The 25,176-nt window shown below is 42.2% G+C and overlaps 1 protein-coding gene across 6 annotated transcripts in view; it reads left to right on the forward strand.

Moving 5' to 3' along the window:
- Positions 1-25,176, forward strand: part of LOC117433625 (discoidin domain-containing receptor 2-like) — a 45,738-nt gene that overhangs the window by 14,781 nt on the left and 5,781 nt on the right. For 5 of the 6 annotated variants that reach the window (XR_009311365.1, XM_059010815.1, XM_059010814.1 and 2 more), the window contains 15 exons: positions 11,824-11,940; positions 13,300-13,402; positions 14,067-14,295; positions 15,327-15,474; positions 15,815-15,917; positions 16,464-16,650; positions 16,921-17,167; positions 17,862-18,020; positions 18,247-18,300; positions 18,898-19,064; positions 19,739-19,970; positions 22,271-22,375; positions 23,719-23,993; positions 24,216-24,343; positions 24,751-24,948. Coding sequence is in view for 5 of the 6 variants with exons in the window: in XM_059010815.1 (XP_058866798.1) it covers positions 11,865-11,940; positions 13,300-13,402; positions 14,067-14,295; positions 15,327-15,474; positions 15,815-15,917; positions 16,464-16,650; positions 16,921-17,167; positions 17,862-18,020; positions 18,247-18,300; positions 18,898-19,064; positions 19,739-19,970; positions 22,271-22,375; positions 23,719-23,993; positions 24,216-24,343; positions 24,751-24,948 (2,411 nt within the window). In the remaining variant the exon portion in view is untranslated. The remainder of the gene's footprint in view (positions 1-11,823; positions 11,941-13,299; positions 13,403-14,066; positions 14,296-15,326; positions 15,475-15,814; positions 15,918-16,463; positions 16,651-16,920; positions 17,168-17,861; positions 18,021-18,246; positions 18,301-18,897; positions 19,065-19,738; positions 19,971-22,270; positions 22,376-23,718; positions 23,994-24,215; positions 24,344-24,750; positions 24,949-25,176) is intronic. The other variant, XM_059010817.1, reaches the window with a different exon arrangement.

The raw sequence follows: 25,176 nt of genomic DNA on the forward strand, positions 1-25,176 counted from the left end.
GTGCTATTCATTTAAAATAGTAAGCGAAAAGGAACACAGAGCCACAGATGGTAAAATGCAGGAGACTTTTTAGAAGTTGTTTAAGATGCCTAATTAAACCGCAAACATTTTTACACATGTCCCATCTTGAGGCGTTCAAATATATTTGCACATGTAAGCCTGAATAACTTTTTTTTAAAAAGAAGGACCGGATCAGTACAATAACTCTCTCACACTGATGAAGGCATTACCGGAGACATGTGCCTGCTTGATTTTCAAAGCGTCTTTTTAATGATCTTTTTGAAAGGAGAAAACACCTGTTCTAGAACTAAAAGAACCAAACGGCTAAGTAATATGACTCTAAAGTAAGTATTCTCAAGTTCTTTTGTAACATTACTGTTAGTGAAGGATATTGAAAATGAAGACAACACTGTGCAGTTCCCAACACCTTCACACACTTTAGTTCAGTGTTTCACATTTTCAACAGAGCATAGTGATACATAACAACCAATTATGCAATGAGATCTATCTTGTAAGAAAGTGTCACGATTCATTGGTACACAATTAATCTCCTCTAACAAACACCCCACCCCCTCCTCACACACACAACCCACCCCCTCAACACACACACACACACACATACACACAACCCACCCCCTCAACACACACATACACACAACCCACCCCCTCAACACACACATACACACAACCCACCCCCTCAACACACACGAACACACAACCCACCCCCTCAACACACACACACACACAAATACACACAACCCACCCCCTCAACACACACGCACCCACACAATCCAACCCCTCAACACACATCCCACCCCCTCAACACACACGCACACACACAATCCAACCCCTGCTCACACACACGCGCACACACACAACCCACCCCCTCAACACACACGCACACACACAACCCACCCCCTCCTCACACACACACACACACACAACCCACCCCCTCCTCACACACACACACACACACAACCCACCCCCTCCTCACACACACCCTGCAAACAGGCATGGAATTTCTACAGCTGACCTCAGCAAAACCTGGACCAGTTAAACATCATTGTCACTCCTGCCTCAGAAGTATTTGAAATAAAATCTTTTTTAACCGCTGATTGCTGGGAGTTGAGAGGTGCTAAAATAAATTGCTGTGTCTGTGTTTTCAAAGGTAACACCTATGTGTTTTAATTTGGACTGAATAAACCTAGTTCAGTATGGCACACTGTTTTAAAGATGACATATCGGACACATGCTTTATACCGGTTGACATTCAAAGATTATGTTTAAATTTGTACAAAATAATAAAAAAAAAAATATACGCTCGTAAGAACAGGGGACCTCTTAGTTCAGACAGGCTTTACTTTACAATACCTGTGTTGTGCACTTTTTATAGAAAGAGCATTTTTCGATAGGCAAGGAGGTATTTTGAAAGGATATGTCTGTTGTCGGGCAACATCTTGTTTCAACGTTTTTTTTCTGTGTTTCTAAAAGTTGTTTTTTTTTGGTGGGGAGGAGGGGGGGAGGATTTCAGGATAGGAGGCTGTGTGGTCCAGTGGTTAAAGAAAAGGACTTGTAACCAGGAGGTCCCCGGTTCATATCCCATCCCTGCCACTGACTCACTGTGTGACCCTGAGCAAGTCACTTAACCTCCTTGTGCTCCGTCTTTCAGGTCAGATGTAATTGTAAGTGACTCTGCAGCTGATGCATAGCTCACCCACCCTAGTCTCTGTAAGTCGCCTTGGATAAAAGCGTCTGTTAAATAAACAAATAATAATATGAAATTGGTGAATGTATTTTTAAAATCGGTTGTAGAGCTCCCATATTGGTTTTTATAATCTCAGATGGGGACTGCATGAAAGTATAGACCAAGTAACCAAATTCCTGATTCAATCCAAGTACAGTAGTACCTGTTCATACCTGTTGAAGATATGCAATTAAAAGCTTCTAGATGCACTGTTGCATCTCTCTTCTGAAAAGTTTTCCATGATGAACTCATAGCACAGTAGAATAAAGCATACTGAAAGCTTGGTGGAGCATAGGCAAGCACTGTAAAGCACAGAAAGGTATGGTAAAGCATGTTTAGATCAATATGTTAACGTAACATTATTCAGCAGGTTGCATTCGACTTTGTGAAGCACAATTTGTTAATTCTATTGGGTGACGCAAAACTTTGGGCTGTAGCTGTAGTTTGTGGAAGGCGCATATCAATTGAACATCCTCATTAAGTTTTATGATTGAGTGCTTAATGTAATGTACACACCTGCGTGTTGTTGATGAGCTCATTCAGCGCCTCTCTGTTGGAACCCCCTCTGGGCAGAGAGGTGTGACTTGCTGGCTTGTGTTCCCACCATGGCTGTTTCTTGTTCTGCACACACAAAAAAATAAATGAAAACCCCCTCTTCTTTGTGTTTGTGATTCACATGCTGTGACCTTGCCATTCCTGAACAGATTAAAACAGCCTGACTCCTCCCTCCCTGAGCTACTGAGAGAGAGAGAGAGAGAGAGAGGGAGAGAGGATAAGTATTTGGGTGTATGTGGAGGCTGACTGTCTATTTGTTTGTCTGTCACACTTATAAAAATCTATAGACAACTGCTAATGCAATTATGACGAAGCATGACAAAATGATATTCTTTTGCCCAGTGTTCCAGACTGCACTGTGACTCTGTTGGCATCACAGAGAGCCTCTCCTTCTGGACTTGATAAGCTGGAATGGCTGAAGGTATTGTTTCGACTGTGCTGCAGTGTAAACACTGTTTCTGTAATTGCATTTGTGATTGTAAATTTCCACCAAAGTTTCATTGAGATTCCCCACACTGACTTGCTTGAGAGCAGCCTCGGATTCTATTTGGTGTGAAGAGAGGTGAAACAGTTAGACACTGCTGGCAGTTTGAAAGAGAAGCATGGGGGTTGGGCAGGCAGGGGCAGTGCTTTATTGTAGGGAGTGGCACTGTGACTCTCTCCCACTCATACTGGAAACTGCATGTAAATGTGAGCCTGTCTCTACAAGACTGGGAACATACCTTGAAGCCAGTGTTCAACTTTTTCTCACTGTGTTCTTATATTGAAAAAGATCATACATTGAGTCAAAATGTTTCAACAAGAACAGTAAACTCTTGATAAGTTTCTTTTTTAGCACTGCAACAGTAGGGAATATTTTTCTCCAGTCTTTGATGAACTTGTATTTTTTTTGAGTGAGTGAAGTAATTTAAGATAGCGTTACTTTGCTGTATTCTGTATGATCGTATCGCAGCGATAAAAAAATAATAATGAATTCCCCACATAATCCAGTTTGTTGTAATATTTTTGAAACTGGAAATCATTTCACAAATATCTTTCAGCAGCATTTTCCAGCAGCAATCTAGAGTTTAGCAGATCAACACTAACGCTCAGATTTGAAATGAAAGGTAGGAACAAAAAGTAAACAGCAGTGTTGTTGCTGGAGTGTGCATTGATCTGGGTACGCTAATGAATTTTCTGACTGTGATTTACACTGTATCTAATCCAACACAAATCACTTTCTGTACTTTAGAGCAGTCGCATTCCAAAACACTTGGTAGAATATTAACTTTTTCAAAAACACCTGGTAGAATATTAACAACAGAAATCACATCACAGTGCAGTGCTTTGTCTTTGTCTATGAATACCTAATCTTCACAGGTTTACTGTAGGGAGTAGTCCAGACTGCACGTGACACTGCAGGTTTCATTGCACAGATTCCTGGTAAAGAAATGAATACTTGGGAAAAACTATTTTTCCTGGTGTAATAATGAATGTTTGTTTCGCGCAAAAATATTTTTAAACTAGTGACTGATCAAAAACAGCAATACAGTGTCGTCATGCATCACTCCTTTTAATTTTTAACCTTTTGCAAGAGAAACTTGGATAGGGAACAGAAAATGAAAGGAAGGAGAGCTTTTTCAACAGCTTCATTAATATGGGAATACTTGCTTTAAAGGGATGCTTTTGATAGTCTACTGTACATTTTCAACAATACATAATTTCTTCAAGATTAATAACCTATTCTGCATGTTCTGCATAATTCTCCATGGTTTCTGCTTTAGATGATTTTGCTAATAACTATTCCAGGAGAAATGCATCTGAAAAAACTCCTCGAAGCGGGCTTTTATAAAGTGAACCGGGGAAGCATATCAGTGTTGCACAGGCAAAGCTTCACCTTTTGGCTTCAGTGCAACGCTAATATTCCTCCTCCCCTAGCTTCCTGTCCCTCGCGTCTAACCACCTGCTCCAGTCAGTCTGTCTACAGTACCTGTCTGCCAAATGGTCACTACTCTTCAATTATTTAAGTAAACCGCTCTGGTACGGTATGATTGCTCTATTAGGCATAAACTGCAGGTTTCCAAATGCTAGTTGCATTACAGGACGAATGACTAAGTGCTAATTAAGATGCGGTTTTATACACATCTTTGGAGAGGAAGGAGTCCGTGCTTGTCTGTTTGTGATGGTAAAGTACAGGTCCCGGTTGGGTCTGTATTGTAAACAGGAAAATGAAATGCTATCGACTGGCTAAATGCACGCTTTGCATCGCTTGCAGAAGAAGTGCCCGTTTTCAATCCTTACTCCTGTTGAAATTATAATTCGTGTTTATGTGCCAACTGTTATAAATACGGTAGTTTATCCGTAGCAACAAAACAAAGAGCAAAAAACAAACAGAGGGGAAAAAAAAGCAGATTTCATAGAGAAAATTACTACTAACTACGGTGAAAGTTGCAATTAACGGGAGATAAAATGTGAAATGCGATTCACGATCATTTTTAGCTGAAAATCTTTAATTGAAAATGTCACTGTCGTTCAACTTTAGTTCTTCTAAGTCACTTAAATGCAGCTGCTTAATGTTTTTTTTTTTTTTCCCGCTGGTATTCAGAATGCAGTCTAGGGATTCCAGTTCTGACAGTCCAAATGCCAGCAACTAGAATACAGCGCTGGTGTTCCACAGTATGTACTGTGTTTCCAGCCCATGAAAGCTTAGGCGTCCAAACACAAACTGAAATGAACCTGCACATTTCCTTCTTCATTTCTCTGGTAGCACTGTGCTGTTTCAGTCACTGTCCTCCTTTCTCTCCAACTCCACTGGGCCTTTCTAACTTTACAAACGGACTACATTTAAAACTAAACATTTCATCATCCATCCGTGTGCTAAAATAACACAGGGGAGAGTCTCTCAAAGATTAGGGAGAATATTTATAGAGCAGGTGTGGCTTTTTATTGTTGTGGTTCAGATTTCAATCCGCTGTTGTCACAAGTCCTGCTTTCGCTGGTTCACTCTGCTTACAAGGAATCTGAGAGTCACGTTTTCAGCTGCTTCTTTCAACCGTCTCTACTGTACACAACTCTGCCCTATAAAACACAATCCCACGAAGCAGTGAACGTTTGTGCTGTGAAGCTAAATGGAAAGCTACCTCTCTTACTGTTGCAAATTTACATCATCCAAAATATAATATGCTGCTTTAGGCATATTGCTACGGAACTACATTCATATCATCTGAGAGAAAACATCATTTTGGTGCAGTGGTAAAGGGATCACGAAGGCCAGATCGAAGCCATATATTTTATAAAGGGATAACGCTTGATTTTTTTTGCCCTTTATCTTTTAACAATATTGTCCTGTCAAAACCTCTTCCTGTATCACTGGTTCATTTGTAAAATTAAAGACCTTTAGTCAAACGCACTGTTGCCTGAATAGAACTAATAATGGGTCTCTGTGATCGATCAGATCTTTCTATATCTGTGTGGTGGTCTGCATGTCTCTGTTAAGTATGAAGCCTTCCTGTCACTTGTGGTGGAAAAGTAATTTCAGATTGAATGGTCTGTATCTGTTCCTACTTTAATTACATCATTTAATATGTTTTTTTTTAACATAGTGTGCAGTATTTCTCGGAGCTGGCTTTTTCAGACTTTACCACTAGGCAATAACCATGGTCCCCAGTTTATGGCCTGGAGGGCCACAGTGTCTTCTGGCTTTCATTCCACCCGAGCTCTCAAATTACTTAATTGGTCTAATTATTTGATTAACTGGACACATTTAACACTTCTCTCCAGGCCTCAAAATGTTGTATAGGTCATGTACCTTGAATCAAGGAGATTTTTTAAAACTTTCAAAAGACCTTGAAAAAAAAATTAACCACGTCCAATTTGAACAAAGAATTAGATCAGTTAAGTTAATTGAGATCTTAAGTTGGAATGAAAACCAGAAGACCCTGCGGCCCTTGAGGGCTGGAGTTTGACACCCCTGCTCTAGATACTACCTCTTCCCAGATATGAAATTCAAGTGTAATCCAGCAGCGATGACATCCACAGCCTGTTTCTAGAAGCACTTGGCTGCGTTCGGGGAGTGGTTATGTCATGTTGTAGATTCTCAAGCCTCTTTTATTGTATCGGATCTCTGATTGGGCATGCAGCCGAGCCACACTGACTCCCAGGGACATCTGCTTCCAGCACAACTCCACACAAATAGAAGCTGGGAAGGAAATCTGACCCCCAGCACAGGGTGGCTTAAGCCATTCCAGGCTCTAATTCATCAGACACAGCTCGGCTTGCAACTGCTACTGGACGGCTGTAATTAGCTGTGTGAGCCGTAGCCTGCCTCACAACAAATGATGACATGTTCCATTTCTTGTATGTGAAAGAATGTGTGACTGGCACAGAAAGTGTCAAAGCGGCCTGTTTCTGTGCACCGCACCAATATGTTGTACCCATTAATGTAAAAGCTGACAGTTTGTTAAATTCCAGATTCTGAGTCATTTTATGGGTAATGCCCGTGATAACAAGCGCCACATTGCCACTGCTGCTAACAACACATTGCAACACATTATTATTATTATTATTATTATTATTATTTATTTATTAGCAGACGCCCTTATCCAGGGCGGGCTTACAATTGTTACAAGATATCATTATTTTTACATATAATTACATTATTTTTTTACATACAATTACCCATTTATACAGTTGGGTTTTTACTGGAGCAATCTAGGTAAAGGGTGCAGCAGCAGTGTCCCCCCACGTGGGATTTCACCCACGACCCTCCGGTCAAGAGTCCAGAGCCCTAACCACTACTCCACACTGCTGCCCCATTGCAACACATAAATGAGGCATTTAAAAAACAGAATCCTGCCAAGTGTGAGTTATTATTATTATTATTATTATTATTATTATTATTATGAATTAGTCATTTAGCAGACCCTTTTATCCAAAGCGACTTGCAGAGAATAGGGGGTGAACTATGCATCAACAACTGCTGCTGTGAAGTCACTTCCAATAAGCCCTCTTTCTCTAACCACTGGACCTCCAAGCCTCCCAAGTGCACCAAGTGTGCGATACAGATCCTGCGTGTCGGATAGCTGCTACCCTGCAGTCCTTCAGATGATGTGCTGCACTCCTCCAGCTTGCCTGTCTTCTCTGTCTCAAGAACAGACATGGAAACGCTTCTGCATGAAGTAATGAGTGGCACGAAACACTTAGCTGTGCCAGTTTTGGGCCGCATAGTAATGGAATAACGTAAGGGCAGCATTTAAAGCTGCAGTGTGCCACAGTAATCGGTTTGACTGTAAAATAATATCCAGGGACGTTAAAAGTGAAGTCTTGCCATTGTTTTAGTTATTAACCTTTTCATTGCACATCACAGGAGCTCCCGTCCTTTTCAACATGAATTTGATAATGTTTTTGATGTATTTTATATGGCTTATACTTACCGCTACTTCTTAATCGACGTTTCTGAAGCACACTGCTGAAACTTGATTAGCTGCAACATCTCGCAGGATTGCAAGTATCCAAAAAAAAAAATCAAAACAGGACCCTAGTTGTGACCAAGAAAAGGCAGCGTCAACAATGCTTTTTTTTTTTTTTTGTACATAACACGATAGCTAATATGTAAAACCGTGTATCTATCGTGTAGACAAGCATTTTGGCTAATGTCTTAACGTTTTGGAATAGAATGAAATTTGCATTAGAATTCGCATTGAAGGTATGGAGGTAATTTTCAGAGAAGGAATAAAATAATTTGAACTAACTAATAAAACTAATAAGAAATTACTTGCAAAAGGTGTGCTGTTCTGGAATTAGTACAGATTATGACTAGGGCAAGCACCATCGCTTTTTCATTTAATTCAGGCCTTTTGAAATGTGTCTTTTGCCTTTTTAGATTTGTTTAAAAAATAGGGCCTATAAAATGGCGGTCCCTTACAGGCATGAGCACAGGAAATGTTATGATCTGCATGCTTTCAGGACTAGCCCCTGTCTGTGAGCTCCAGTCCAGTCCTGCTCAGGTCTTGAGCGGCTCTCCCTGACAAACACAAGCAGGTTCTCAGACGAGTCTGTCAAGGAGGGATGGAGGCGGCCTGACTGCCTGCTGGCTGGCTTGGGGTCTCTGCTCTGTAGACTGTGAGCTGAGGCTGCAGTGAATCCCCTGTCTGTTCTCTCTCTGGTCCCCAGCCAGCAGCTGCCCTCTCAGCTGTTTAAACCCCTTCCCCTCTCTCACTAAACAAACAGCCTGCCAGCAAGCACACCTCTCTCTTTGTTTATTAGGCTCAGCGTCCCGTTCATTCAGTTAAAAAACAGTCTAATACAGAATTTGATAAAAAAAAAAAAACAGACATTTAAAAATGCGGTTAGAAAAACGCAGCCGATAAAAATCTAGTTTTGTAGAAATAGAATAATTACAGTAAAATAGTCTAAAACCTAAAATTTAAATACGAAATAAATGTAGTTGGAAAGTTCTGAGGTGTGTACAATGTCAGATTTGGTGTTTATGTTCAACTACACTTCCCTTATGAGCAGACAGGAATGTCGTTTGACGGTTTGACGGTGCTGGGGAGTGAAAGTTACAGCGACGACTGCCTGTTGAGTCACTAGGAGTCATTCCCGGGGAATTACAAATCTTGACAAATCTGACTAATATCCATCTCCTCTCTTCCTCTCTCCCCTCTGTGACCCAAGCTGAAACTCACTCTCTTTCCTGAGCTGAGTCAGACAGCTGTTGTAAGAACAGTAAGAATGATCCTTCCAGTCTTTTACTTGAATTGTTATGCATTTGTCTTGCCTTTATTACATAGGCTGTACCCTATGGTTTCATATACTAAATCAATTATTTCACAGCCTTAATAAATCGTTAACTCATTAATAAAACACTTAGGCTATTCATGGCTGTTAATATTAAGTAGTCAAAGAAAATAACAAAACAGTCATAAGCACGAACACGCATTCAGTGCATCTTTATTAAAATGAGATATAACCTCACAGGATGTAAAGCATTTTGCACGTCTGATGGGTGTTTTTTGCCACTCTTCCCAATAGATCATCTGCCCAGTGCTCTTAGGAGATTGCTTCAAAATGACACGTGAAGAGCAGTCCACAGACAGCTAGCACGTCTGCTTTCTGCACTTCTCAGAGACTGGACCTCAGTGTTGGAACGATTTGGCCTCCTTAGCTGGTGATGAGGGAGGCTTCTTTGCAAACACTTTCTCTCTTCAGGCGCTGGCATGTCTCGGAGAAAGGGCCTCTGTCCTCTCTGCACACTCGCACGTACGCGAGAAGAAACGTTCCCACTTGAAATATTTGTCTGCAGCTGGCTGACTCTGCTGGGCGGCACATCAGCACTGCAGCCTTACTGGTTACAAAGATATACAATTGTGGAAGTCGTTATGAGTGAAATAATTTAAACATAAAAAAATACTAATACGTGATGTTGATGTAGGGTGTAAAGAACCCATCCCCTATAGATAAATAGATACACAAATTAAAAACAGCTACACAATCATTTGTCAGTAACTAAATTAAATGGAAAATGCAGGCAAGTATTCTAGATCGTTGGCATGTAGGTAACATATTTGTATACATAATAATAATAATAATAATAATAATAATAATAATAATTAATCTTTAAAGAAACCAATGTAGCATGAACGTCAACTCTCACAACCTAAAACTAGAAAAACAAAAAACCCTAAAGACACAGATCAATGGATTTAATCAACAAAGTCCACTGCATTTCTTTTCCTTTTAGTTATATATATTTTCTTTCCTTTTGTAAACTGATGACCTGTAACTAGAAACACCTACAAAGGTAATGTTTAAACATGGGTCTGGGAGATAACAGCCTTCTTAAAGGAAAAAATGAGCTTGTGGCAGCTCTTGCGATGTTGTGAATGAGAATGCATGTTTTTAACCTGTTTTAAATGGATAAACTTGAATTTGTTCTGAACTGCGTAGCGAGGGAGACCGGGGGTGCGGGGGTGGGGGGGTGGGGGGTTGGGTGGGTGGGGGGGCGAACAAGACAATGGAAGGAAATGTTGCTCAGCATTAACACGCAGACTGCTTTTCCAAGGAATCTGGCTCCATCTGTGAGTCAACTAGGAAATAGATTGCCGATACAACAGCGGAGAACAACAGCATACTTTGTTAAAGAGAGAATAGTTACTGGCAGTGTGTGAATAAAGACATTGCAGGATCTGATTCATATACTGTTACGGATATCAACCACTGCCCCCTATAGGTGAGTCTGCTTATTCAATAGCAGAGGAGGCGGTTGTACAGTAAATAGAGCCCATTCAGACAGGAGCTGAGACTCCAGGGCCATAATTGAAACTTCTTTCAATGAAGCTCTCTGTTCATGGTGTGCATTTCTATAACTGTTAAAAGCAATTTGAGGGGCTTCGGTTGATATATATATCCTCCAGTGGAAATGTCTCTGGTTTGATTTGTTGTGCATATGAAATCAAAACACTTTTTATTTTTTATATAAGCAAAGTAGTGATTGTCTAATTTAACTGATCACTTTATAGGCATGCAATTAATTAAATAGTAAGAGAATAGGAACACATGGTAAAATGCAGGAGACTTTCTAGAAGTTGTTTAAGATGCCTAATTAAAGCACAAAGCATTTTATAAGTAACTTAAAATCGACAACTTTTTAGACGCTGAGAACAATTAAAAAGGTCTAATTAAGCACATGATTAGTTTAATTGATGGTCTGATTAAGTAATTGAGAACTCTGCTAGAATGAAAGCCAGCAGACACAGGGGGTCCCCAAGGGCCAGGATTGGGGAAATTCTGATCTAGAGAACCGCTTATCCAGATGTGAAAATACTTGATTTCAATATTTCTTGTTTTCCACAAGATATTGAGAGTGTAAGTGGGTATAAGAGGTATTGAAAGTAAACAAATCTGTCTAGAGAAACCTCTCTGTGTCACAGTTACATCTTTCCATGTGCACACTGGGAATAGGCTGTGCTCACAGTGTTTGTCATGAAGCCTATCGGGTGCATAGTAATTGTATTGGAGTTATCATCCACACAGATGCGATAATCTTTCATCAGTAGTCTTTGCAAGATTTACAGCTATACTCATAGTGCGCAATGCAATGTCGACATGTACCTCGCTTTTTATGTGTTTATTTATTTTAAGAATTAAACACTCGCTTGTACCGTACTTGTCATAAAATCCTCCTAAAGATGTTTTGTTATTTGACAGGTATTGTTTTCAAATCAATCAGAAACCTTTCTTATCAGTTAGCCAACCCTTGTGTGGTCCTGTTTGCCCACTAGTCTGTTTTTCCTGTTTTTCTGTTTTCCCCTAATACCTGCTTCTGACTCATTTTCCTCACAATTGCTTGCTAGACCTAAAACATTAGCGTTTTATTGCTTTGTGAGGTGGCTGGCAATCCAAACTTGACTTCTTCTCTACAAAGATTTGAAATCCTCTTCTTAACAGCACTTCATTTTCTCAATCTGTTTTATTAAAAACAGTCAGGACCTTTTTTTTTTTTTTAACTGAGAGATCTGACCCTGGCTGTCTGGTTTGCTTTGCAGATATGCCTGGATTGTGGAAGTGACCACCCTACCTTGCTGCGATGGGATTCCTGAGGCTTCTCTACCTGCTGATTGCTGGGGCAGCTGCTGTGGCGCCAGACGGACACTTCAACCCAGGTGAGGCAAAGCAACCGCGGCACAGGGCAAGCGATTATGAAATGCAATGAGTCGCCTACAGCTATGGCCAAAACCTTTAGCATCACCTAGAATTTTAGGATTGAGACATATTTATAAAATCAAAAGAAATATGTATGTTGGTCAATTTTATATATTTTATTTAACATCATGTAATTTTAAGGAAACTACAAAACAATATTGCAAAAGTCTACCAGAAGCCATAATAGTAGTACAGTATTTCATGTTAAATTTGAAATGTCACGTTTTTCCATTTGTCTTTTTTTTTTTTCATTAAGTATATGGAAAACTGCAAGCGGTATGCAATTCAATCTGTTAACGTAACATTATTCAGCAGGTTTCATTTGACTTCATGAAGCAAAATGTGTTAATTCTATAGGGTGATGCAAAACTTTTGGCCATTGCTGTACACTGCGGCTAATCAGCCTCGTATTAAAAACTGGAATGGGTGAAACTGCTATGCAATGTAAGTCTTATTTCCATCCCTGCAGCTTTAAATGCACATATGTCAGGCTCCACCTCCCTCTCAGAGAGAGAGAGAGAGAGAGTTAGAGAGAGCACAATCTGTCTTGCCAGTAGTGAAGTAAAGGCACCTGTCCTCTCTCTCTCTCTCTCTCTCTCTCTCTCTCTCTCTCTCTCTCTCTCTCTCTCTCTCCTATTCTTTCACTCAGCAACTGGCACACAGTGAGAAGCACAATACATTCCTGGGGCTTGCCGTCATCCAACATATTCTTTTAACCCTGCAACACCCAGTTATCCTGATCGGAATAACATGCATTGTTTATCGGGATTTTTAAAAATTTGAGAAAACAAACGCATATAGAAATAGGCACCAGTGTTGTTGTGTTGAATACACATACAGTGGATGAACCGCGCTGATCTATTCAAGCACAGCCAAGCCTGTAATTGGAGAAAGCTACCTCCTTACCAATAATGAGACAAGGTTAATCCTCCTAACTATTCACGGAGCCAGTTTTCAAGTTCCTAGTTCAATTGTGTATGGTTGCCTGCCTGTCTGTATGTTACAAGCACATTTTTACATACATCTGGACAACACGCTTTGATCAAACTGGCTAAGACATTCTTTAGCTGAAGTTATTGAGAGTATCAGAATACAGGTATATGGAGGTGTGCTTTCAGTTTGCATTTCACGCTTCTATTTTTGCATGCTCAAAGTTCCGGTATGTTTTATATTACTGTAATGCTTGTTTTTTGTTTTTAGTAATTATATCGAATCAATTTTTCCTTTGATTTGAAGCAGTGTTAACAGGTGTAGATCCTGTAATGTTTGGACCTGCGTCTTTCTTCTCACTGACCCTCGCTGCTGCTTTTATTCCCCAGCTCTGTGTCGCTATGCGCTGGGTATGGAGGACGGAACGATCCGCGATGAAGATATTGTAGCCACCAGCTCCTGGTCTGACTCCACTGCAGCTAAACACGGCCGGTAAGCAAGGAGCGGGGTTACAAGACAAAGAAAGACTGTTATTTATCATGAATTAGTCATTTAGCAGACCCCTTTATCCAAAGCGACGTACAGAGAAGAGGGAGTGAACTATGCATCAACAACTGCCGCTGCAGGGTCACTTGCAATAGGACGTTGTTTGTTTTACTTCTCATCCGAAGGACGGAGCACAAGTTAAGTGACTTGCTCAGGGTCGCACACAGTGAGTCGGTGGCTGAGCTGGGATTTGAACCTGGAATCTCCTGGTATTAAGCCCTTTTCTTTAACCACTGGAACACCAAACCTCCTTGGTTATTCAAATACACTGTGTACAAAATATACATAGGAAGGAAAGCTTCACCGTCCCGATAAGTCCGTTTCAAAGAGACCATCATGATGGGACAGCAAGTAAAGGTAGGATGGAAGCAAAGGGGGCTTAGTGGTTGGAGCAGGGACTGGACTGGATGGAAGAAGTGTGGCCTAGTCATGTTAGAGCTGTGGGACTGGGGGAAAGGGAAGCAGCGTGACCCAGGGGTTAGAACTGAGGGCCTGGGAAAGAGGGAGGCAGTGTGGACTTTTGGGTAGAGCTGAGGGACTGGGAGGGAGAGAAGCAGCGAGGCCATGGCTTAGTCTTATTTCCCCCTCTGTTTCTTTCTTTCCTGCCCAGGCTGTCTTTGGGAAATGGGGATGGTGCTTGGTGTCCGGCAGGCCCGGTATACCCCAATAACGCAGAGTTCCTGCAGGTAGATCTGAAGAGACTGCACTTTGTCACTCTGGTTGCCACGCAGGGTCGCCACGCCGACGGCCACGGCAACGAGTTCGCCCGCGCCTACCGGCTAGTCTACAGCCGGAACGGACGCACGTGGATCACCTGGAGAGACCGGTGGAACAACTACGTAAGGGACCGTCTCAAAACTCCCTGCTTCCATTGAAGAGGGAGCAGAACCATTATTTTTCATTCTTCAAAATAGCTTGCATTTAAAACAGTGGGACTCGCATGTGGCTCATTCTATTCATTCCATTGTTCCAGCCTGGTCCTTAAATACTGAATTGAGCTTTCCAGGGCCTTCTTACAAATAAGGGCTTAAACTTAGTAGAGAAGTCAAATGTGTCTGCTGTAGCACAAGCTATTGAAAGAATCTGGGGGATTGTGGAGATGACCTATCAGTCAATAAGCATATTTTCTATGAATCTAAAGCCGTGTTTATTCAGCTGTGTTGAGACTTGGTTGTTGAAAGTAACATAATCTAAGGACACCTGTCTGTCTGACTGTAAACTCTGCATACGGTAGATGTATGCCATGATGATCTGTTTTGTTCATGTTATTCATACATTTGTATTGCTGCAAGGGATTTTATGTCACTTCTTAATACCGATTGGATAACTCTGATAATAGGTCTGATCGGTTCAGTGTACAGCTAATGGCCAAAAGTTTTGCATCACCTAGAATTTTAGGATTTTTTTTTTTTAAACTATCTGAACATAATTTAGATCTTTTATTTAACATCATGTAATCAAAGAAACTACAAAATGAAATCGCAAAAGTCTTCCGGAAGCCATAATAGTAGCACAGTATTTAATGTTAGATTTCGAAATGTCACATTTTCCAATTTGTGTCAGTTTTTTCGTTGAGTATCTGGAAAACTACAAAGCGGTATGTGATTCAACATGTTAGCGTAACATTATTCAGCAGGTTTCATTCGACTTCATGAAGCAAAATAAGTGAGTTCTGTAGGCTGTTGCAAAACGTTTGGCCACAGCTGGAGATTTAGTAGCAGGAGGTTGATTGATTTCTCAGATTGCTGTTACACACAACGCCTCATCATTCAGTAACAAACTCTCAACAGTTCTTATAAACCAGCACCAGGTTGACTGTCCTCTCCAGTCCTTGAGAAATCTGAAACGACTGTGTGCTGGTCCTCCTCAGGTGGTGTCTGGGAACGTGAACACGTACGACATAGTTCTGAAGGACTTGGGCCCCCCCATCATCGCGCGCTACGTTCGCTTCTACCCCATGGCGGACCGGGTGATGAGCGTGTGTCTGCGAGTCGAGCTGTACGGCTGTGAATGGACAGGTCAGCAAGCAAACCCAGACACACCTCTCCTGCTGCTGTTACAATACAGCGATACAGTACAGTGCGATACAACACAGTGAGATGCAGTATGCAATACAGTATGATACAGTACAATACAATACAATACAGTGGGATGCACTACAATACAGTACAGTGCGATACAGTACAATACAATACAGTGGAATGCAATACAATACAGTACAGTGCGATCTGTGGATTTGATATTAAAATCCTGGTTACTGCTTTAAAGGGGAAATGGTCTTTCTCACACTATTTATTTCCATTCTCTTGTTTTTCCTGTTGGTGTTTCATCCTGATGACTTGTCTTGTGCTGTTGCAGATGGACTGAAAGCCTACACTTCTCCAATCAGCCACGTTATGAATCTTCCAGCTGGCCCTGTCTACCTGAACGACTCGACCTATGATGGAAACATAGATGCTGGGTAAGCAACTGCATTTCTGCAGTGGAGACTCTGAAGACCAGTGCACCCATTGTTTTGGATTGTCACTGTTACAGAAACCAGTTTTAGGGGAAAGAAATAAAGAAGAAATATCCCACCTCGTCATTGTCCATTGGGAGTGAAAGGATAACATTTGGGATACCTCTGCACTGAGCTGGGTGTCTTGCTCTATGTAGGGTTAACGGGCAAAATAAATATTTTGTATCCATGTTTTTTATATTAAGAGGAGCCATTACAGTAGATGTTTACATATGGCAGTGTTTGGAGCTGGTCGCTTGTCATACCTAGATAAATAGATAACATTTTGAGGTACCACTAATCTCTCGCACTGCTCTTGTCTCCCCCCCCCCCCCCCCTCCTTTCTCTCCCATCCTGCTTCTCCCCTCCGTCCCTCCTTATCCTCCATCCCTTTCCTTCCCCTCCTATTTCTCCCTCCCTCTCTCCTCCATCCTCTCCCCCCTCCCCCTCCTCTCTCTTACCCCCATCTCTCCTTCATCCTCTCCCATCCCCCTGCGCTCTCTTCCCCAGGCTGCAGTACGGAGGGCTGGGGCAGCTGTCCGATGGGGTGCTGGGGCTGGATGATTTCACGGAGGCCCGGGAGCTGCGAGTCTGGCCTGGCTATGACTATGTGGGGTGGAACCGGGAGGCGGCAGGGGTGGGCTTCGTGGAGATGGAGTTTGAGTTCCAGGAGAGACGCACCTTTCAAAGCATGCAGGTCAGAGCACAGCACCCGGGATGGGAGAAAGAATGTGATACTGCAATTCAATAGTGTACATTCACAACATATCAATACTGATATTGTATCTGGTGTTTTTTATTCATTCATCTTTCTTGGTGATGCAAAACTTTTGGGACATTTTCCCATTGCCAAATCCCCTTAAGTCTAATAAAGCTGTGTGCTTTTATAGCAAGCCTGTATCATGATCCTCGTGATGCTCTGTAATATCTGTGGCTCTGTGCTGACTGACCGTTCCTCTATCCTCAGGTTCACTGCAATAACCGGTACCAGCAGGCAGTGAAGATCTTCCGCAGCGTGTCGTGCCTCTTCAAGCCGGACCTGCTGAGGCAGTGGGAGCCGGAGCCGGTCAGCGTGGAGGTGGAGGCGGACGTGCGGGACCCCGGCGCTCGCACCGTGCCCGTGCCCCTGGAGGGGAGGAGCGGACAGATGATGCGCTGCAAGTTCTACTTCTCTGACAGCTGGCTGCTCATCAGCGAGATCTCCTTCATCACGGGTACAGGGCTGACTGCCATCTGTGCGTGTGTGTGCGTGTGTGTGTGCGTCTGCATGTAACGCGCTTTGTTCAGTCTGCCTGCAGTAGTGTAGCAGACTTTAGTAAATCTACACTTCATGGCACAATGTAAAGTCCTTGTAAACACCTGAAACTAGAGCAGTCCGTCTTTGTGATTGGTTAAACCACCATCACGTGACAGATTATAGAGAAGTCATGGAGAAATATGAGCCTGAAGACCTGATCCACATTCTACAAGAGCTTCCTTTGGCTTCAGGCAATATAAGCCCCTGTCGGACACTAGCTCCCTCCTCAGGGACAGTAATTTTCCACTATAGATTTGTAACTAAGAGATTAAAAAAATAAAAAAAAGGTTTAACTAAACTGCACTGAGACACAGATTCAGTATGTCTGTGCCTGTTTAACATTTATCATGTTTAAACACCTCAAGTTTTTTTTGTTGTCTGTGCATGTATTTGCTTGTTCTAAAGACTACCGATCGCCCTTGTATTCATTTCAAACCCATTGAGAGCGTTGAATGAGATCACTTCTCAAACAGAAGTGTGGAGTATTGCAGAGCTCTGTGAGTCGTATATGGTTCTTGAGCCGTGTGTTGGCAGCCCTGCTATGAACAAACGTGTACGTGTGTCTGACTGATCTAAAGGGCTGCCGCCCCCATTTTGTCTTTCTGCTTCAGACATTGGAGGGGAGACCCCACCTGTGAAAGAACCCCCCAATCCAGCCCTCCCTGCTCCCAGTGTGATGCCAGGCACCAGCCCCAAAGTGGAGACCCCGATCTCAAGCCCAAGACCAAGCCCTGCCACCAACACCACCACCAACCGCACAACGCTGGGAGGTGAATACAGATAAACTGTCTTTTAAAACTCCCAGTCTCTGTATAAACAGAGACACAGCCAACATTCATCGCACTGCATGCGGTTTCAAGAGGCACTGTGTTTTTTGACACCTGTTGATTTCACTACAGTTGTTCTAAGTCTTTTTTTCCCCTACAGTTGTACTTGAATGTACTTCGATCCTGATTCTAAAACAATTCTTTTTGTTTGAACTCCCAATCCCTCTAGGACAAGGCAGGCTGTCGGGCATGGGGGATATGACTCTCAACAGCACAGTGGAAGGTACGCTTGTAAACCTGGTTCATTTACTCTGCATCAGTTTAGTTAGGGAAAGAGCGCCCCCTACTGACTCACCAACATAACTTTAATTTCAAAATGTTTTAAATGACTTAAGTTACATACAGTTTTCAAGCAACAATACCATTACTTGCAGGAAAACACTTGAGATGCTCTTTACTTTGACCTTTGACATAATATGGCAAATTGTGGTCATGTGATGTGGTCTCCAGGTGATAAATACCAAACCCTTTAAGACACTAACAGTAAAAAAAACAAATCCATCAGGAAAAATGTGACAGTGACCTTGAATTTGACCTCTGACCGAACAGGGCTGTCATGTGACTTTTAATTCTTTGAAAGTATTTCTTTCAAATTCAGTTCACGTCTGTATTGTTTGATTTTCTCAAGTCACCTTTCGATTAGGGGTGATGTGTCCAAAAGAAGAAAAAAAAACTGTTTTGTGGCCATTCGTTTTTTTCTACTCACCATATCTCAGAAACCGTTGGCGATACATGCTTCACCGATGCTTCTATAACTATTCTCATCCTTTTTACTTTACTTTGCAAACATCTAATTCTCTTTTGTTGTTTTCCTGCTCAGAGGAAGACTGGGCGATGCTCACCCCGAAGGCGGGGCTTCCCGTTGCCAAGGACGACAACAGCCACACCTCCATTCTGGTTGGCTGCCTGGTAGCCATCATCCTGCTGCTTTTGATTGTCATCGTCATCATTCTGTGGAGACAGTACTGGAAAAAGATACTGGGCAAGGTGTGTAGCGGAGATGTAGACACACATGTTGATGCTCTGCTGGTTTCACACAGCCCCCGATCTTGGATTGACTTACCTAATATACCAGGGTAGAATTTGACCAGTAATACATCACAATTTGCTCTCCCATTTTAAATTAGATTTGCCAGATGTTTGGAACCCCTCTCCAACAGGGAAGAGAGCGAGTTACTAAACCCTCATTAAGCCAGTGCTTCCCTGTGTTCAGCGCCTACAAATGAAACTTTTTCAACATCTGTAATAGTTCACCAACTGCAGTTACCAGAATTAAAAAAAAAAAAAAATGACGTTAGTGTTCATTTTAGATTTCGGTCTTGACAGCGATGTTCTGTAATAAAGACAGTATCTCAGTTTACATTACAGTGCTTTTATATATGCATAAGAAAACATCCAGTACAGGCAAATTACCTGCACTTGCAAAACTTGCTTTAATGAGCTAAAAGTTTCCTTCATCCGTGCTGTTTATACAGCCCCGTTGTTGTAGTCCTGTCAGATTCTGTCACACGAGAATTGGCCTGATCTTACAATACAGGAAGCAACTGAACACTGGAAGTCATAATATATTTCTGCAGTTCATCAATTTCTTCATCCTCGAACAGCGCTCAGATAGTTTTTCATGATGCTGATTTTACAACATCACTCTTGATGTCACACAGACTCAGAGGCGAATCTCGGATGATGACTTGCGGGTCCACCTTTCAGTTCCAAACGAAACTGTGGTCATCAACAATACCCAGAATCCCCTGAGCGCTGCCCGCTACGCCAACCGATACGAGCGCATCCAGCCGTGCGAGGGGGAGCAGGGGCCGTCGTACGAGGCTGAGTACCAGGAGCCCAGCGCTCTGGTGCGCAAGAGGCCAGAATCCGTGCTCACCACTGACAGCTCGGGTAAGAGACTGGCAGACAGGAACCACAGCCCACAGCCTAATCCGGTCAGACCTCAAGAGAGCTAATATGCAGTCTTGGATTTTTGTCTGGTTAGATCTCAGATGCTAAGCATGCTAACACCTGGTTATGGTTTGGATGGGGGACCTCCATGGAAAACCAGGTGTTGCAGCGGTGTTGGTAATTCTGAAAATAAAAATGATCTTTTCCCCTTTCTTCTTTCCCAGGTCACAACAGTTAGTAGAAGGTTTTCTCAGTTGGTACTACATGGTTTAATAAAGGATGAGACTGTCACATTATAAAACCTGTTGCAGTAAATTTACAGAATTGCTAGGAATGTTTGTCAGCGTCCTTAACACAATTTTGAGCTGGTCGAACCCCATTCTGCAGGTACAGAGACCAGCACTCTGTCTGCCAAGCTAAACAAGCTGAGCAACTTGCAGAGCAGACCAACATGAAGTATCTTGCCTACACTTTTAAAACGTGTACAAGATTCAGTTTAATTCATATTGCTACTACTACTGCTTACCATTGAACTATTCCCTGCATGCCTGATCTGAACACATACAGTGGTGTGCAACTTTCTTAGAACACCCCATTGCTTCTGTAGTTTTGATTTGTTGTGCAGATAAAATCAAACCAGTGGAACGGAAAATTGTCAAAATAATGTTATTTAATTGATGACTTTAATCGGCCACACATGCATTTAAAATAGTAGGAGAAAACAAACACATAGCCACAAATGGTAAAATGCATGAGACTTTTTAGAAGTGGTTTAATATGCCTAATGTAAAGTACAAAGTGGTCTAACATTTTCATGCATAAGTGCCTATTGTTTCTATAGCGCTGATTGCTAAACGAAAATTCTCTCACCCAGCGGTTTTAATGCAGGTAGGTATATAAAGGATATAAATGACAGGGTGTTCTAATATGTTTGCACGCTACTGTAGGCAAACATGTAAGCCTTGAGACAGCCCTGCCTTTATGTTCCTCAACACAGTCACCTACCAGAGCTCATTACACAAGCAAGTCAGGGTATGATATTGTGCCCTGGATTTCAAAGCTCCTCTCTGCGTGTTTTCATCCCACACCTCCTAACCTCCTTGTGCTCCGTCCTTCGGATGAGACGTAAAAACCGAGGTCCTGTTGTAAGTGACTCTGCAGCAGCAGCTGTTCACCCCCTAGTCCCCTAGGGTAAAGTCTTTGGTAAATGACTGATTAATAATAATAATAAGTTATTTGATAAGATGCTGATGGGATAGGAATCCACATGTCTGTTACTTGATTGTTTTTATAGTAGTGTCTGTTTAGCAGTTATTGTACCGTGTGTGTTTTACGTGTGTGTGCCATCTGTGTTAACTGCATGTGGTTTTGGGCATGGGAAGTCTAAGAAATATGACTCGGCTTGAATACAATAGCAGTGCAGTGGGTTTCAATTTGTTTAAAGATATCTTGAAGACAATGTTAATTTGTAATAGTTAATAAATTCACACGTGTGTTAAACTGACAGTAAGCAGGGAAATGTGTGTGTATAATAAACTCACACATTACTAAAGAAAGAGTCGTGCTCTTTGACAAAGCAGACTTACTAAAAGAAAGGTAAAAAAAAACAGGTAGATGAAATTACTGAAGGAGGGGGTGATAATGTTGCTGGTATTATTAACAGGTCAAGTAGCAGTTTTAAATAAGACAATTTTATTTGCTAAGCATGCCCATTAAATGGAGACCATTTGTAACAAGAGGTGATAACGTTGATTTGAAAGTAACTCTAATTTACAGCTTCGGACAAATGTTTTGCATCACCTGGAAGTTTAGGATTGAGACGTTCATTTGAAAAAGAAAGTACATGAACATAATTTAGATATTTTATTTAACATCATGCAACCAAATAAACTACAAAATGATATCGCAAAAGTCTACCGGAAGCCATAATAGTGGTACAGTGTTTCATGTAATTGTTGATCCATTTTTAAGTATATGGGGGAAAACTACAACGCGGTATGTAATTCAATATATTATTCAGCAGGTTTCATTCGACCTTTATGAAGCAAAATTAGCTCATTCTATAGGGCGATGCTGCAAAACCTTTTGGCCGTAGCTATAGACGCGTGTATCTTGTTTCCCCATCGTTTGGTTTCATTCCTCTGTTGTAAAGCAGCAGACAGACCTAACGGCTGTCTAGCCATGTTAACATGTGTGTGGATTGTGTCAATAACCACCTGCATCAGGGGTCCCCTCCCCTCCCCCTCTGTGTGCATGCCTGTCTGTTCTGATTCCCTGGTTTGTCTGCTCCTCTCCCACAGCTCTGCTCTTAAACAGCCCAGCCTATCACCTCTTACTGTCCGCAAACTCACCCCAACCCCCAGCAGGCAAACCTGGAGGGCAGGCCAAGCCAATCAACACTGACGGTAAGGCTGCCGATACAGAGGGGGCAGTGGCGGACTGGGGCTTTTAGCACTGCTTCCCTGGGGGTGCCACGGTATGCGGACCACAGCATTGAGCAGTGTCGTGCTGTGCATCTTGTATGATACCTGTGGGGGACACAGGGAGTGCAGCTTGCAATAGTTGTATTGCGGTGTGCAGCTGTGTGTATTATGAGATGCAACTCATGATAATTAAACTCAGCGGCGGTTGACTTATTCTTTAGGTGCACTGGGTGTGCAATGATATTCAGATCAGAATATGATCAGTATCGTGCTGTGCATCTCACAATATCATACATATGCAGGTCATTATTTATTTGTTAGAAGGCTAAACTTCCATCAGATGGGGGAAGTGTGAATTGATGCCATCTGTGAATCCATGTATTCACCACTGAAGAACCATTTGGTGGGCTGCAAACAACTATACACGCCTGCATCAGAGTACCTGTGAGGAATTGTCAGGATTCGTAAATGCAGGTGTCGCTGCGTCCCCTGTGCTTCATCTGTCTATAAAAGCTGTGTGGAGATATTTAATAACCTTCTGACTGTATTGCCTCACATCGACTTCCTCCCTTCTGCAGAATCATTCTTCATGTCTCCTTTCAGCTTCCTTGCTTCCACCACGAATGAGAGAAATTGCCAACTTCTCTGATCTGCATCGATTTCTTTACTTCTTATGAATGCCTAACCAATGCTTCCCTTCCTTCTCCTCCGGTCTTGCTTTCTGATTTATTGGTTTCACGCTGCAGCTTCAGGCTTCATGATACACTTATACAATGTTTTGTAGAAACAAACAAAAAAGGTACGGTATACAGGGATGTATACTGAGTAAGTGAAGTTTGTTTGGGGGTTTGAAATACATAGTGCATTGCCTGGGTCCTGGAGAAAAAGGGACAATGAAAAAGCACTTTATTACCATAACACTTTTGATCACAAAGTTTACTAAACTAGGACCAAACATCTATTAAAATCCTCTGTTTTTTTTGTTTTGTTTTCTCCACTCAAAAAATATCAGTAAATGCTTTGACGTTATGCCCCTGGTTTAGTGTTACTGTATGACTCTATGTACACTAGGACAGTTTTGGGACAGTTCAGGGTTTTCAACTCGCATTGCAATGCACGCTGGTGTATTTGAACTGTTTCGGGTACTTTTCAAAGCAGGACTACACTGACCAGAATGCACTGGGGCACAAGTTGAAAAGCCTGTCCTAGTGTACATGGAGTCATACAGTAACACTACCCTTGTCCTAATGCACCTCCTATTCCAATGCACTTGTGCTATGGTTTGAATTCTGCCTTTTCTAATCTGGTGCGTCTATGTTTTGCAGTCGGCTACATGGAACCGGAACTGTTGAAGGCCCCGCCCCCTTACGGGTTCCCCAGCGGAGCCCCGCCCCCTTGCATGTCCCCCTGCTCCTCAAACAGCGTCCCTCATTACGCAGAGGCTGACATCATCAACCTGCAGGGCGTCACCGGCAACAACACCTACGCTGTTCCCGCGGTAACCGTGGACGCGCTGGCCGGCAAGGACATTGGGGTGGGGGAGTTTCCACGGGAACACCTCGCCTTCAAGGAGAAACTTGGGGAGGGGCAGTTCGGAGAGGCAAGTGCCACACTAACTGTGACCATGTGCTGTGAGATGCAGTGAGTATATATAGTGAGGTAGAGGATTAACGCAGCATATATTGATTGGATTTTTATAATTAGGGTTAAACCTTTTATTTTACCTGAAAACAGTGGAACTAAATACCCTTTTTCTAACATGTATTTTATTAATAATAAACGCTGTCGTAATACAACGCCTCCCTGTGGTGTTGCTATGCAGGTGCACCTGTGCGAGATCGACAGCCCACAAGACCTGGTCAGCTTGGAGTTTCCCTTTAATATCCGCAAAGGACGCCCTCTGCTGGTGGCTGTCAAGATACTGCGTTCTGATGCCACCAAGAATGCCAGGTATGTCGAGACACACCTGTCTCATTTATACAACCTTTAATGGGATACTTCAACTCTCCCGTACCAATAAATACACAGGATCAAGCAAGTGTGTCGATGCTGATTTAAATCAAGAATGATGCAAGGCTAGGGAATAGGGAATGGGTGAAGCAGGGGATGCAAAAGTAACACAAGGACTTAGAATTCTGGATTTAGAAGTAAATTAGTGCATAGATGATGCAAGTTTAATTGGAGTGGTGCAGACTCTTATATTTGCCTTGCATAGTACTCTCTGTAAAATGTACTTTAATTGGCTTGCTTGATCTTTACCTCATTGATACGGTTCGACATCAAAAGAAGCAGCAGTAATTTGGAACTTAAAGACCCGTGTAGATGCATCATTTAGACAGTCCGGTCTCTATCCATAGGAATGATTTCCTGAAGGAGGTGAAGATCCTGTCCCGGCTGAAGGACCCCAATATCATCAGGCTGCTGGGTGTGTGTGTGCGGGACGACCCGCTGTGCATGATCACCGAGTACATGGAGAGTGGTGACCTCAACCAGTTCCTGAGCCAGCGCCAGCTCCAGGACAAAGCCAGCAGTGCCAGCAGCATGCCGACGATCAGGTGAGTGCACCGTCTCTGTCTGCAACACAGCACTCGCCCTGCACTCAGGTAAACGCTGTCAGCAATCTGTCTGCCGTCAGTCAATCCCTAAACAACAAGTACAGACAGATTGTTTCCATCATAGAATGAAGATAGAATTTGATCACATATTAACAGTATAGCTATATATATATATATATATATAATATATATATATTATTATTATTATTATTATTATTATTATTATTA

The sequence above is a fragment of the Acipenser ruthenus genome, chromosome 41 (assembly GCF_902713425.1).
Source record: "Acipenser ruthenus chromosome 41, fAciRut3.2 maternal haplotype, whole genome shotgun sequence".
In the NCBI taxonomy this organism is placed as follows: Eukaryota; Metazoa; Chordata; class Actinopteri; order Acipenseriformes; family Acipenseridae; genus Acipenser; species Acipenser ruthenus.